The sequence below is a fragment of the Labrus mixtus genome, chromosome 21 (assembly GCF_963584025.1).
Source record: "Labrus mixtus chromosome 21, fLabMix1.1, whole genome shotgun sequence".
Lineage (NCBI taxonomy): Eukaryota > Metazoa > Chordata > Actinopteri > Labriformes > Labridae > Labrus > Labrus mixtus.
In genome coordinates, this window is record NC_083632.1 from 6539026 (window position 1) to 6553248 (window position 14223).

The 14223-nt window shown below is 42.0% G+C and overlaps 1 protein-coding gene across 10 annotated transcripts in view; it reads right to left on the reverse strand.

Moving 5' to 3' along the window:
- Positions 1-14223, reverse strand: part of LOC132955992 (calcium/calmodulin-dependent protein kinase type II subunit gamma-like) — a 41583-nt gene that overhangs the window by 13976 nt on the left and 13384 nt on the right. For all 10 annotated transcript variants that reach the window (XM_061029125.1, XM_061029126.1, XM_061029124.1 and 7 more), the window contains exons 4-14: positions 11681-11735; positions 11427-11492; positions 8687-8759; positions 7029-7131; positions 6483-6566; positions 5513-5607; positions 4833-4955; positions 4579-4662; positions 3674-3716; positions 2795-2857; positions 118-158 (exon numbers count right to left, since the gene is read on the reverse strand). In XM_061029125.1, coding sequence (XP_060885108.1) covers positions 118-158; positions 2795-2857; positions 3674-3716; positions 4579-4662; positions 4833-4955; positions 5513-5607; positions 6483-6566; positions 7029-7131; positions 8687-8759; positions 11427-11492; positions 11681-11735 — 830 coding nt within the window. The remainder of the gene's footprint in view (positions 1-117; positions 159-2794; positions 2858-3673; positions 3717-4578; positions 4663-4832; positions 4956-5512; positions 5608-6482; positions 6567-7028; positions 7132-8686; positions 8760-11426; positions 11493-11680; positions 11736-14223) is intronic.

The window sequence follows — 14223 nt, forward strand, 5'->3', positions numbered from 1 at the left end:
TCAGAGAGATACTAAGAAGAACAGAAAGTAACAGAAATGGGGGGCATCTAATAGAGGGGGGACAGGACACATTGTAGCAGAACAAAAGGGTGCGCAGAGGTGATGTGACAGCCTTACCTTAGCAGAATCGGACTTCTTGTTGAGTAAACTTTTGCATGCTGTAAAAAAGGGAGGATAGAGAGGAGGAGAGACAGGTAGATGGGAACAGTTTAACTGTTGACGACAGCATCCATGCCAATCCATACTTTGTATTCAGCTTTCATAGGAATCCGCAACTTGTGCAAAAACCCGGAGCCACAATTTTTCACATCTATGAAACCCTCCCCAATACCTGAGCCTTCATGACAAAGTGAGTCTGGGTGTTGCCAGAGAAAAAAAAAACATGCATTTAATGGATTTTCTGGGGCAAGTTGCTACACTCTGCAAAACCCATTCAACATCATAATCCATTCATTGCCATCTGGGGATAAAAGAGAAACCTGAGAGCAAAGTAAACTTCCTCAATCCATTTCCTGTCTGGAGGACCCCAGCAGATCTAAAAAGAGAGGGATGGTCAGACTCAAACTGCCGCCAGGACTGACTGAGATGAGTCGGTGTTAATGTAAATCATTGATTTCCTTTAAAGGCCCTGGTCACTTTTCCTTTTGCTCTCAAGCTCTCAACTTCCTGTTGCTTCCATTTTCTACTGACATACATCGTTCTCAAAAATCGGGTCTTTGGTATCTTACCTTTCAAAATGAAATGGGAGAGGGGAAGAGGGGGGAGAAGGGGAGGGTTGAAAAAGAGGGCTTAGCATTTCAGTACATGGGAGAATGGAGAAAAGGGGCACAGCATTTACAGCAGCAAACAATATCAAGTGATAAACTCATGCTCCTTAATCTCAGCTGTCAATATGCAGCCTCTATCTTAACCCGGTCATGCAGCATCCAAAGAAAAAAACCTATAGTAAATGAAAACAGAGCGCTCGTTATTCAGCTACATCTTCTCCCAAACAGCCATTAGGGTGCCAATCCTCGTGACAGCATGGGACCACTACGTTCAAATGCTCTCTAAACACATCCTGCCCTCCTGCTCCTCCAGGGAATAATCACCAAATTCCACATGACAGGATGAGCAAAGTCAAGATGACCCACAGCAGGAGTGCTTCACCACTCGAGCCACATACTGGCTCGATGATGAGCATGGAAAGGAAGGATTAGAAAGCATCTGAAGGTGTATTTCCCCGAGAACCTTTTTCTTTGTTTTTTAACGGGATTTAAACCACACAGGACACCCACATGCGAAAGGCAGCAAGGCAAACACCTTTCTAAATTTTTTTTTTACAGAAATGCTTCAAAACACTTCAGTCACATTTAGCTATAATGTCATTAAAAAGGAAAACAACATTAGCAAGCCTGGCCGCAGCCAAACGATGTATAGATATGCAAGGAAGCTTTTAACAGTACAAAGTGTTTGTAGTGATGTGTGACATCATCAGAAAACCAAACGCTAAAAAAAAAAAAGGCTGCATGATTTAAAGAAGAAAAAAAAAAGAGAGCTAGGAAGTTCCACCTTGAGCAATGATGTCATGTGTCTTCTTTATAAAAAAAAAACAAAAAAACATCAACAACTTACAAACAGGAAACTTGGTCCCGGATCAGAGAGGAAGCCCGCATTCAGAGGGCTCTAGCTGACAATCAAACCACCACAAACACCCCAAAATCTCAGCGCAACAATCACACATTTCTGACGGGGATGATGAATCCGCTTCCCTAACAAATTTGACCTTAAACCTGGAATTAAACCTTAAACCCTGTTAAACATCTGCCTCGTTAACTATGGGGAGATACCTTCACACTATAGAGCAGATGAGATTCTCTCGTCTGAAAAGGTGAAAGAAAATCTAGTCTGCTCTACACCGTCTGTTTCTAGTTTACTGAATCCATGGAGCCACCATCGGAATCGCTGACCTTCACCACCCACCCCGACCTAAATGGACGAGAGCATAGCCTGATAATAGTACTTTGAAAACAAAAGGAATCCATGCCTCTGGTCTTGACTGTGTTTAAGAGTGGTGGCAGGATTGATGCCACGTTAGCGTTCCTTTAAAAAGGCTTGGAGATTTTTTTTAAAGTACTAAAACAGACCTCAGAAGGGAGAGACAAGACCATACCTTTTACCTCAAACCTCATCAGTGCTGGTTTCCACAGTTGGCTATGTTAGAAGGACTCCTATCTGTCTCAGTCTCCCCCTGCTCCTCAACATCCACTTTACCCTCCCTCCCCTCCCGACCCAGGTCAGACGATGGCAGCACGCCAACCCAGCTCTTGCCGACCCCCTGCAGTGTCAGTTCCCGTCCCCAGGATACATGCCCCTCCTTATCCCCCGCCCCAGCCCATCCTGTGCCCGTCTTTGAGGCCGTGGCCGAGGGAGAGCACAGGTGAGCGTGGGGTCAGCTGGAGTTCAGGATGGAGCTTGCTGGAGGTGACGACAAAACTGATTTTGAAGATGAAATGGGGGTTACACGGCTGGGGCTTGAGTGGTTGTGAGGTGTGAATGTGAAAAGAACTTTGGAATGTGGGTTGGACTGAATCGATTATTGTTAAGTGATGCTGATGTTTATGACTGTGTGCAAACTTAAGACCCTAATGTGTGTGAGTATGCATGCGTATGTGTGTGAGGATGTTGATGAAGATGCTTGCATGAGGCTGCATGCAGGACTCTGAGGGTGGTGATGGGGTCCCACCCTGTGCCATGTACCAAAGAAGTAACTGTGTGTGGAGAGGAAGTGGATGGGCGTGTCTCTGGGACGTACCTTCCTGAGCCAGTGAGGCCGTGGAGGAGGCGGCAGCAGCAGAGTTGGTATGCTGCCGGCCCACTATTGGACAGAAATGCTACAGTTTGGTGGGGCTGTACAAATTAGTCAGGTCGATGTCACGCTTTTTTTTTTTTTTTTTTCGCTCATGGGCCTAGAGAGCCACGGGGCGTGCTGGCTGCAGCCCAGACGCATCACAAAGTTTGATGGAAATGGGCTGAAGCTAAAGACGTGCACCCCTGTGGTTTCCTAGGCCCAGGGTTGAAACCATTAACTATTGACAGACCAATTAACTTAGAGGCTGAGAACAAGGCTACAACAAAAACAAGTCACTCTCAGAGGACTGAGAAAGAAACACTTTATAACACCGCACTTTACCCCCCAATATAAAAATCGTAAAAATTTAGGCTTCCTCCTCTCAAACATGCAAACGCTCCATGGGCAGCAGAAAAGAGGGACACACACACACACACTCACACAAACACACACATCCACACGGAGAGAAACATTAGCATAGAAAAGGACATAACCATCGCCCACATATTAATCTTGTAAATGACAGAATATCACATATTAGCCTGCTCACATAAATCAGATTGTAATGCACTCATAATAATCATTTTTTATCAATATACTATTTCTACATTACTCAACAGAGCTTCATGTTTCAAATCAGTTTGGTAAGTAAGCAAACTCCTGTGCACACACAAAAACATATTGTTATTTTGAGGATGAGTGGGTGAGTGTGTGTGTGTGTGCGTGTGTATGTGTGTGTGTGGTGAGGGGGTTAAAAGAGGTGCAGAGGACTCTATCCATTCTCCTTCCTCCTCTCCCTCTGCATTTGCTGCGTGGGAGGCTTAGGGCGAAGGGCACACCCACCTGAGAAGTTTCTGGACACCAGCATGGTGGTGAGAATGGCTCCCTGGAGAAGCAGAGGAAGGAGAAGAGAGGAGTGAGGGAGGTATAATAACCGCAAGGAGTTAGGTTTTATTTTCAAGGATTCAAGTTTTATTCTTCCCGACTTTCTGCTTCGTATTCAATTCTTAAAGGACAACAACATTATTAAATCAAGTCAAGGCTGAGTGTTTGTTTGTTCTCTCTCAAACAATATCTAATTATTAAAACATTGGATCCAGTGCATGTCAGTTGAGAAGCACGATTAACAGTCCTCACATCTCCAAGTCCCAGAACATTTTCTTCTATGCAAATGTATTTAAATGATGCAGAGAAAAAGAATAACTGACACTTGATCCAGTAGTTTGCATGTTCTCATGTTAATGCAAAGTACAGCAGAATAAGCTTGCTATCGTTGAAAACATGTCATTAGAGCGCCTGGTATACTAACGGTTCTGTACCAATATCAAAGCAATAACCCTTTGTTGTGACTCTGAAGTTGAAATATATTTTCTACAAGCATTTTTTTTTAATCCAAGAAAAGAAGTCAAGGCATATCTCTTTCCCTGACTGATATTTAAGATGGGTAAGACATATTTCAATCAGGAACAAGCCAACATTGAGTACTTCTTCTACTTCTTCAAAACTGCGGTACCAAAATAAAAGTCCCCATCCCTTACAGCTACATATAATATAAAGCTTAACATAAATAAAGACAATACTTTTAAAGACATGTGAGATTATGGCAGCTGAGCGACTAAAAAGTGTGAGCTCTCGTAAAATAGAGGACTCTATTGTTAGTATTGTGGTTCTGTACAAAAAGAAGCAGACTCAGCATATAAAAGGGGGGCTTCAAATCAAAAGGGGAGGCGTAGGATTTTGAGGAGTACCTTGAGTTTTCGGCGAGCATTGAACTTGCGGAGACACTCGACAGTTTCCTGTCTGTGCATCATGGAGGCCACTGTAGAGCGGTGCTGAAGGAGGAAAAAAAAAAAACAAGAATAAGACATCCTAATATCTCAGCGGTTGAGAAACACACAACCATTTCAAACTAAAACATAGAATGACTTATATGTACTTATTTGTAGCAGTCTGTGTGAATCCAATAATTGTTTTAGGTTGGGCTAAGAGAGTGAATACTTACGCAGATCCAGGGGTGTTTGAGGGCCTGCTCGGCAGTGATTCTCTTGGCGGGGTTGATGGTCAACATCTGGTTGATCAGGTTCTTTGCCTCTGGAGTCACTGTATCCCACTCAGGGGACGGGAACTGTGCAAAAATGGAGAGAAAGTGTGAACGTTGGAAAGGAATGCTGATTGGAAACATGCTTTGTGAGCGACATGTTAAGAGTTTGCATCATCATGTTTCAGCTAATCCACACCATCTGGACTCTGGGTCTGTTCACATTAGACTGCAATTAAGACAAAACAGTTCATGTTCTTTTTCCAAGTTAATACAGACGCATTAACACATGCTTCTGTTTCGTTTATTAAAAGCTTCTTTTTTTTTTTACGTTGAGTGAATTCCCAACAAATAGGATTCCTGTTTGAGCCTTCCTCAGTCTGCAATATGACTTTATTATCCAGAGACCGAGAAAGAAGGATACCCCTTCTCCGATTCTCTCCCTCTCCCTCACACACAGACACAGAGACACACACACACACACACTCCCCTCTCTGCAATGCGTCAGGGAGGCCCTGATAGGATCAATAGCTTTGGACCAGCTCTCAATTGGACACTATTAAAGATTCAAAAACTGCTTAGCAAACCCCTGCACTGCACCCCTTCACAAATATACACCTCACAAACACACAATGCAGACTCACGTCGTACGCTCCAGCTTTGATCTGCTGATACAGTTTGTGTTGATCTTCATCCCAGAAAGGAGGATATCCCACTAACAAGATATAGAGAATAACACCTGACGGAAACAAAAAGGGGAGAAGGAATTTAGAAACAAATCATGTTTAGACAGCTTCAGTATTTTTCCATTCTTATAGGCGAGGCAATTTTATTCATATAGCCCATTTCATAACAAGAAGAGCTGCACTTTGAAAATGAATTTTACTGACACACAAATTACAGAAGCTTAACTTTCATGCTAAAATGTGACAAAGAGCTGCAGTGCTGCAGAGACGACCTGGCCTGGAAATCATATTCTTTGTTGTGATTTCACTAGTTTTTTAGAGTGTTGAAATAAATATGATGATGTCATAATGATCATTCCCTCTAATTGCGAGCCAGATCTGAATGAAAGATCTCTCTCAAAAATTGTATTACGACATCTTCCTATTCCACAGCCCTTTACAAGTAACCTAAGTTGATTTGCATTAAAAAGTATATTTACAAGTAGAATAAAGTTAATCAAATACAAGAAAATTATAAAAGCAGCTCTTTATTGTTTTGATTTTTAAGAGAGCCTCAATGTCTCTAAACTTCCTGTATTAGAGAAACCATTGACACAAGGCTGAATTCTTCTACTGTGAGCCAGAGGTTGATTCATTCAGCGTCAGGGTTTGATGGTTCATTTCGTTAGTATTATGCCCATCAGTGTCTACTTTTGGCCTTTGGTCTCTTTGTACCAAGAATGGTGTCTTGTAGGCCTGTTTTGGGTTGGGCATACTGTTTATGCATGACATCATCATTGTCAACCAATTAATTTATTGCAAAGGAAAACTACCTCTGCATGGTTTCACAACAGTCAAATAAGGGAACTTAAAAAACTCAAAAATGACAAAAGGCTTATGTTTATTTTCCCAACAAGAAGATTACAACATATTGGGTCTCAAGACTCACCACATGCCCAAATGTCCACTGGCTTGCCGTAGGGGTCCTTCCTCAGGACTTCAGGGGAGAGATATCCAGGGGTGCCGGCGAACCCTGCCCGACAGAAGAGCCACAAGACACAATTAACTGATGCCTTTCATTAAACTTGTCATGGGGGCTATTTCTGTGCAGTTATGTGAATGGTACGGATGATAGTGACCTGTTGGACTCCAGATTATGACAGTGTAGAGTCACAAGCAAATACCCGTTAATCATCTCATCCCTGCCGGAGAGTCAGCCAAATGCTGGCAGCTCGGCCGTATGCCAAGACACAATGGCCTAAGCATGAACTGGAAGAGTGTCTGTGAGCCTCTTAAGCAATGCTCAGACAACTACTCTTTGTCCTCCAAGTGGACAGGCGGATATGAATGTATGTGTATACAGACCGACTAGTTTGAATGAGTGCCTGTTCAGCAGTGATCCTCATGTTTAACACAGAAACTATTGAGTGCTTAACACCACAGTTAATGGACCAGCACATTTGATTTGTGTTTGTCACTGTTTATGTTTTCTTACCGAACCAAGCCTGCTGGTCACCCTGCACTTCAATAGCAAGGCCAAAGTCTGCCAGCTTCACTGCAGCTCCCTTCATCTTACTCGCCAACAACAGGTTCTCAGGCTGTGGGACACACACACACACACACACACACACACACACACACACACACACACACACACACACACACACACACACACACACACACACACACACACACACACACACACACACACACACACACACACACACACACACACACACACACACACACACACACACACACACACACACACACACACACACACACACACACACACACACACACACACACACACACACACACACACACACACACACACACACACACACACACACACACACACACACACACACACACACACACACACACACACACACACACACACACACACACACACACACACACACACACACACACACACACACACACACACACACACACACACACACACGGTGAAGCAGAATGTAGGACAAGAGATCAAGACAGCGAGAGACAGATAGTGACAGGCACTCTTCAGTAAAGCCCTTTCTGAGAAATATTCACATTTAATGTATTCGACACAGCCCGTGTGGGGGTGGGGGAAAGGTGCGAGAAAGCGACGGAAACATGGAGGATGAAAAGAGAAAAAAGAGAGAGAAAGAGGATGAGTGGTTGAGAATCTCCACAACGCCTTATATGGACATGGGTTGGTAGCCATAGAAACCACTTGGGAGTCATTTAGGCAGTGCTGCAGACTGCATGCTAAATGGAAAGTGTACTTAGCGAGAGGCGGCGTGTGTGGCAGCGTTCTAAATGCCGGTTGTTTGGGTAGTGGGACATAAATGGCCGCAGTAAAAGCCCACTCAGGACAAAAGGCTGACAAATCAGACAGGCAGTGCTCGAGGTAATAGCATTATTCTCTGACACGCACATAGAAAAGCCACCCATGAGAGTCCGAAACACCCCCACACCCCCTTTTATTTAGAACGTATAATTCAATACACATGATTATTACTGTTTCCTACCTGGATTATAATCATCACCTTAAAGTGGGCTAAGTACAGAACTGAAGGCGGCAGAGAAGCTCTCTTCTTCCACTCTTTAAATCTTAGCCTATCCAGCTCAAAGAAGGTACAAGCCCCTCCCCAATTGCTCTATGGGTGGTGTGATGTCATATGAGTCGTCTTGGCAACCATGAGGTTTATCCATGTCTTCACCTTCTCTCTCATAATAGATCCCCCCCCCTCACAACAGTACAAAGTGTGTTCATGTGCAGCTCGAGTCCTTGTCTTTTCCTTGCCATAGGTGAGAAACTGACCCCTGCACGTGATCATGACTCACCATCTCTGCACTCCACATGAACGCACGTGCACACACACACACACACACACGCACACAGATAGACAGACAGACAGACAGACAGACAGACACACAGAGCTGAGAACAGAGAGATGATTTAAAAAAAAAAAAAAAAGGAACAAAGGGCGGGAGAGGAAAGCAGGGGAGTAATAATAAGCTATAAAAGCGGAGATGCAGCGAGGAAAAGACAAAAGAGAGATAGAGATGGAGAAACTGAGAGCCATCTGTGTGTTGCCATGGCCACGAGCAGAGGTGTGTGTGAGTGTGTAGTTGTCACGGCAACGGGCAGCCACTCACCTTGAGGTCTCTGTGCACAATATCATGCTGGTGGATATGATTGACACTCTCCAAGATCTGACTAATGCAATGACTACGGAGAGAGAAAAGGGGACAAAACAGAGAGAGAGAGAGAGAGAGACGTGTCAGTCTCTGCCCTTCATCACAAACAAAATCGTCACATAGACTGGTTAGACAGATTTATCTGTGCGTTTCCTTCAAGACCGGTGGGTTATGATCTGGTTATAAAACAGATACATACATACATTTGATTTTTAAAAAATGACATTCTTGTCCAGGATGTGATTAAAAAAACATGATAATGAAACCATTTTGCATTTTAAAGCAATACATATGATGTATTACAGACAATGTCCAAAGTAAAATTACAGACCCTCAATATACATATACCCACAATATTATGTTTTGTTATATGACATCATTTCACAACAATATATACATTCTTAAATGTATTCTTTCCAAGATGTGTGGAAGCCTTGTGATTTTCTGTCCCCACTAAATTATCATTTATTGATCTGATGGCTGATATGTAAAGCATGGCAATTATACCGAAGCCTCCCTTCAAGAGTAAAATGTACAAATGCCAAGTGAGAAGGCAAAGAAAATAGAAAATATTTCATCTGATTTGTTGCATTAAATTCAAATGTTTGCGTTTATTGTAAGGCTGTGAAATGTCTTGAGTTTTCATTTCAATATTTTTACAAACAAGATTTAGAGTAAGATAATATTGTTTATCTCCATATTTATGTTGCATTAAAATAAGGTCACATGTCTGTAGAGCCTATTTCTGCTCTCACTGTCCCTCTCCCCCTCACTGAGCGAAACTCAAACACCGCCTACATAACTAAATACACAGCTGGATGTATTTCGTCACGCAGGAAAGGACGTTTTTATTTCCTTCATGTTATGTCATTTTGCTTGTACGTGTTGTCATTGTGCAGCTGGCTGTTAATAAAAGTGCCTGTGAGACATTTGGCATTTGGCCCATGTGGATTTGACTTACAACTGACTTTGTTTTTGTTATTTCTGTACCAAAAAAAAATATCAAGATATATATGGTGTATCGGCATTCAGCAAAAAAAAAATCTGAAGATGGTGTATCGGCATTCAGCTAAAAAAATATCGAGATATGATTTCTGGTCCATATCTCCCCCGCCCTAGTTTATTGTGAATTCTCAAATTGTGATAACAATACAATTGTGATACATTTAATCAGCCTTAATATTTAGCAATATACTGAATGTTAACCACTGCATGATGATACACATCATACCACAACATGTTAACAATATTTAGCCCCAATTATTAAGTAGCATGAAATAATAAACCTTTGTAGCTGGTAGGGCTGTAGGAGCAGTTCAACAAAGATTAAATGAACTGCAAACCCCTATGATAGTGTTTGATTTGATTGTTTAAGTCAGCACCTGGTGACATTTTCTCAAATGTGAGGATCTACTGATTACTCCGTCTTTTTTATCATCGTGTGCAGAACATGTTTGAGTTTTGGAACGAGAGAAATCATAATAAAAAAACCTAATCTTTTTGTTTTTACACAACAGGACGTGCGTTGAAGAAAGACTCTTTAAGCTGTAAAAGATGAACATTGGGCTGAGTCGCATGACAAACATTAAAGACACAACCATTTTTCATTCTTCAAAAGGCATAATCAAGGTACAGTAGTTTTAAACAATCAATACAGAGCAACTCGTGTGGGAGGCCTTACACCACACAGTCAATAAATCTCTATCCCAGTAGCAATTTTAATAATGGGGGCGTCAATTCAGCTGCTACTAATATAGTTATTTTCTCAATTCTGGCTGCTGATCATGTTTTCACACTCGCCTGGTGGTGAGTGTGTTGGCTCATGATGGGTCTTATAAAATGTTCCTACGAGCCAGTACACGACCACCTTATTACTGTCCTACGCACCGTAGTGTCAGGCTCCACCATCCCACTACTTGAGGCTCATGTTCATGTCACGTCTCGAGAAAGGTTACGGGTCAGAGGGCACAGCTAGAGAGAGCCAGGCTGAGGCTTAATTCTTAGTGGCTTCATTTGTGTGTGTGTGTGAAGGTTTGTGTGTTTCCAACCCCACCCCAACCCCCACCCATGAGTGCGTGAACACACAAAGACCCCTAATCCAATTGTACAACAGACTTCATAAGCTACACACCACACAGCCACAGGGAAAAAAAAGCAAAGGGAACTCCCAAAAGGAAGATGTAGCGAGGAAGGAGAGAAAGCTTAAATGTCACAATATCTACAAAATGTCAGGATGTGGTGTAAAATGCCCAATGCTGTTTCACAGCAGCCTAGGTGACGTCTTCAAATTGCACAGTCCAATCAGCAGCCCATCAACCAAGGATAATCAATTTGTGAAAATACAACACAAATAAGCAGCAAATCCGGACATTTGAGAAGCATTTTTTTGGCAGAATGCGTCATTTGAAAAATTGGTTTGTGATCAATTTGCTGTTGATCATTTCAGTAATATGTAGTCGTAGGATGGAGAGTGACTCATGTGGCCAAAAAGAGATGAGAGACCGGTATAATAACGCACTTGTTGACAGGGGGGGGGGGGGTCGCATTCGCCACCAAGAACACAAGCAAACCAATTACATCCACCACTGTGCGCCTGTGGGTTCACGCTCATAAATTGGGAGTGAGTATTCATATATTTAATGGGATTACACTGTATGTTTGCAGCAGAGCGTGTGTTCATATGTTGAGGGTTGCTTACCTGGCATCAGCCTCGCTATAGTACTCTCTGGCTACAATGTCTTCAAACAGCTCTCCGCCTGTCACCCTGGGAGAGGGAAGGAACGAAAAAAGGAGAAAGAAAGAGAGAGAAAGAGAGGAAGAGACAAGGGAGGTAGGAGACGTTAGCATACACAAACAAACCGTGGTCTCACGCATGGATAAAATGTCACAGCGTGTGTGTGTGTGTGTGTGTGTGTGTGTGTGTGTGTGTGTGTGTGTGTGGAATATACTCACAGGTCAAAGACTAGGTAATGAAAGCCTTCCTCTGAAATGCTGTCATGGAGTCTCACTGCGGGAGAGACAAAAGCCAGTGAGATGGAGGTATAAAGAAAGGAGACAGGTAAAAAGAAAGATCTGCTGTAGCATTTGAAGAGAGAAATGAACCACGACCGACCCAGCTGAATAAAATATCAAACTTGTCTGTTACGGTTTGGGTAGTGTATATTTGCAATTATTTAAACTATCATTTGATTATTTATTTGTATAGGGACAAGTATGTGGGAAATTAACCAATACCCCACTGCACAGCATGTAAAGCCTAAGCTTATTTGCAATGACCATCATTAGATTGGCCTTTTAAAAAAAACAAAAATTTGTTTGTAAAACACAAAACTGAGCACTCAACAATAATACAGAGTGAAGGAAGTATCAGATCATTATTGACTGCCCCCCCCCCCTCTAAAAACATAATGAAATTGAATATCAGTGTCGGGTTTGAGTTCGGTTAGATTCCTGGAAGTTTAAAATGTATCAACGTAGTGAACGTGTGTTATATGGCTGATATCCCAGCTCTGTGGTCAAAGTTCAAACAACTATGACTGCAGCTCTGGATCCTGAGCTTCTGAGTGATTTAACATACAAGAGACTTATTTGCTGTAAAAAAAAAAAAAACAGTTCACTCAACACTTTTGTAACATTTGAGTTATTTAGTTGAGTTTTAGGGGGAATTTCCTGTTTTGATGACAGTGTACATTAAAAACATTCAAAGAATAATAGATACAGGTACAAAGTGCACACAAGTTCTGGTGGCTAGCTTGTAATTGGGGATTATGCTTAAAGGGCAAGTGTCTTAACCTGTTGGTACTTTGCCTGAACACATCCGTGGTTACAAGTTTTTTTTTGTGTGTTGACATTTAAATAATTTTCAGAGGGCAAGAAGTGAAGGTAAGAGTTACCGAGCGGTACCTTCATATGTCAAGATTTATCAAATCTATTTATAAACCTTACATATGTTCGTCCTCTTGTTGAAATCCTAATGGCTACATTTTTGGTGGACGTTTTTTGTTTACTCATTTTCTGCCTTTGACACAGAGAGCTGAAACATTTTAGCATTTTTAAACATATTTCCACAAATGTTGTCTTATAGGTAGGTAGGTACTGGATTCTTGAGAAAAGATACAGTATTTGAACTTAATCCATCAAATTCCCACCACCCTTCTGTTGTTGGTTCAGAGAGACCCTACCCCAAATACTTATGGACAGCTATTGCACCCTAATACTAACAAGCATTATAGCCAACGGTAAGTTAGCCTCAACCAGGGTAGACATTTAATCACTTTGTTAAAATGTTAGCTACATGAAAGGAAATGGAGGTAAGAGAGGAGCCAGAAAAGAGAAAATATTTGTGTAGTGTAGTCCACAAACTCTATCCACTGTTATCTGACTGGAATGGTCTTGTGTGGCTTGCTCCAAATTGTATTAAAATTGAGTTTAAATTGAGCCCCATCTTAAAAAAAACAATACCCCTCCCCCTTCAATTGTGAAGAAAAAGCTCTGACTGTCTTACAGTCAAAATGTCTAACAACTGAAAAAGTAATTTACAGATGTGGGCAGTGATTCAGAGGTCTACAACCAGAAGAGGAAATGTTATATTTAAAAAAGAATTATGTTTTAAAGGGGACGTATTTTGAAAAATCCACTTTGACAGTGTTTTTGAACATATATTTGGGTAACCTGAGTGTCTACCGACCCACAAAATGTGAAATAAACCCATCCAGTCCTTTGTTTGTGGTCTGCACAAGTCTTACAACACAGAGAAAAGTGCTCCGTTTCAAATTTGCTCAACTTGTGACATCACAGTGGGATTCTGGTATAAAAAAGAAAAAAAAATCCCCTCCCCTGGTATCCCCACCCATGAACTCCACCCCCAGCCTAGAGCAAAACTTTTGCACAGGTCCGCCATTTTTATTCTCGGTAGCGAAGGAGGGATGTCTGCTGGGAAAACTCAGGGGGGCGGGGGGCTCATTGCATTTAAAGAGACACACACACCAAAACGGAGCGTTCTGAGAGAACTGGTTTATACAGGGTCACAAACCTCCTCTGGTGCTTGATTCATGTTATATTTTGACCAAAGCACAGCACAGATGTTTCATTTAGACCACAGGGGGACTGTTTGAAATGGTAGAAAAGAGGTATTATATGTCCTCTTTAACAGTTGAGTTTCCTGATAACTGATAGAGGTAAGTAGCTTTATGTTAGAAATAGAAAAGAAAAAAGTGGTGATTGCAGTAATGAGCTCATAATACCATGATACTGCGGTTAAGCAGTAACCATATGAGCCCTCCTGTCAACACAACAACACAGCAGCATAATGACAGAACAGCATACAAGCAGCAGGAGCATGGCGTTAGCAAAGACGCCTGAAATACAGCTTAGGTTTAGTGTCAGGGAGCCACAGTTATCGTTATGTAAAGTGAATATCAGTTGTATAATAAGATGAAGTAGGATGGCCCTGCAGCAAGAAACAAGAGTGACTGCTCTTTCCTCCTCCTCCCATC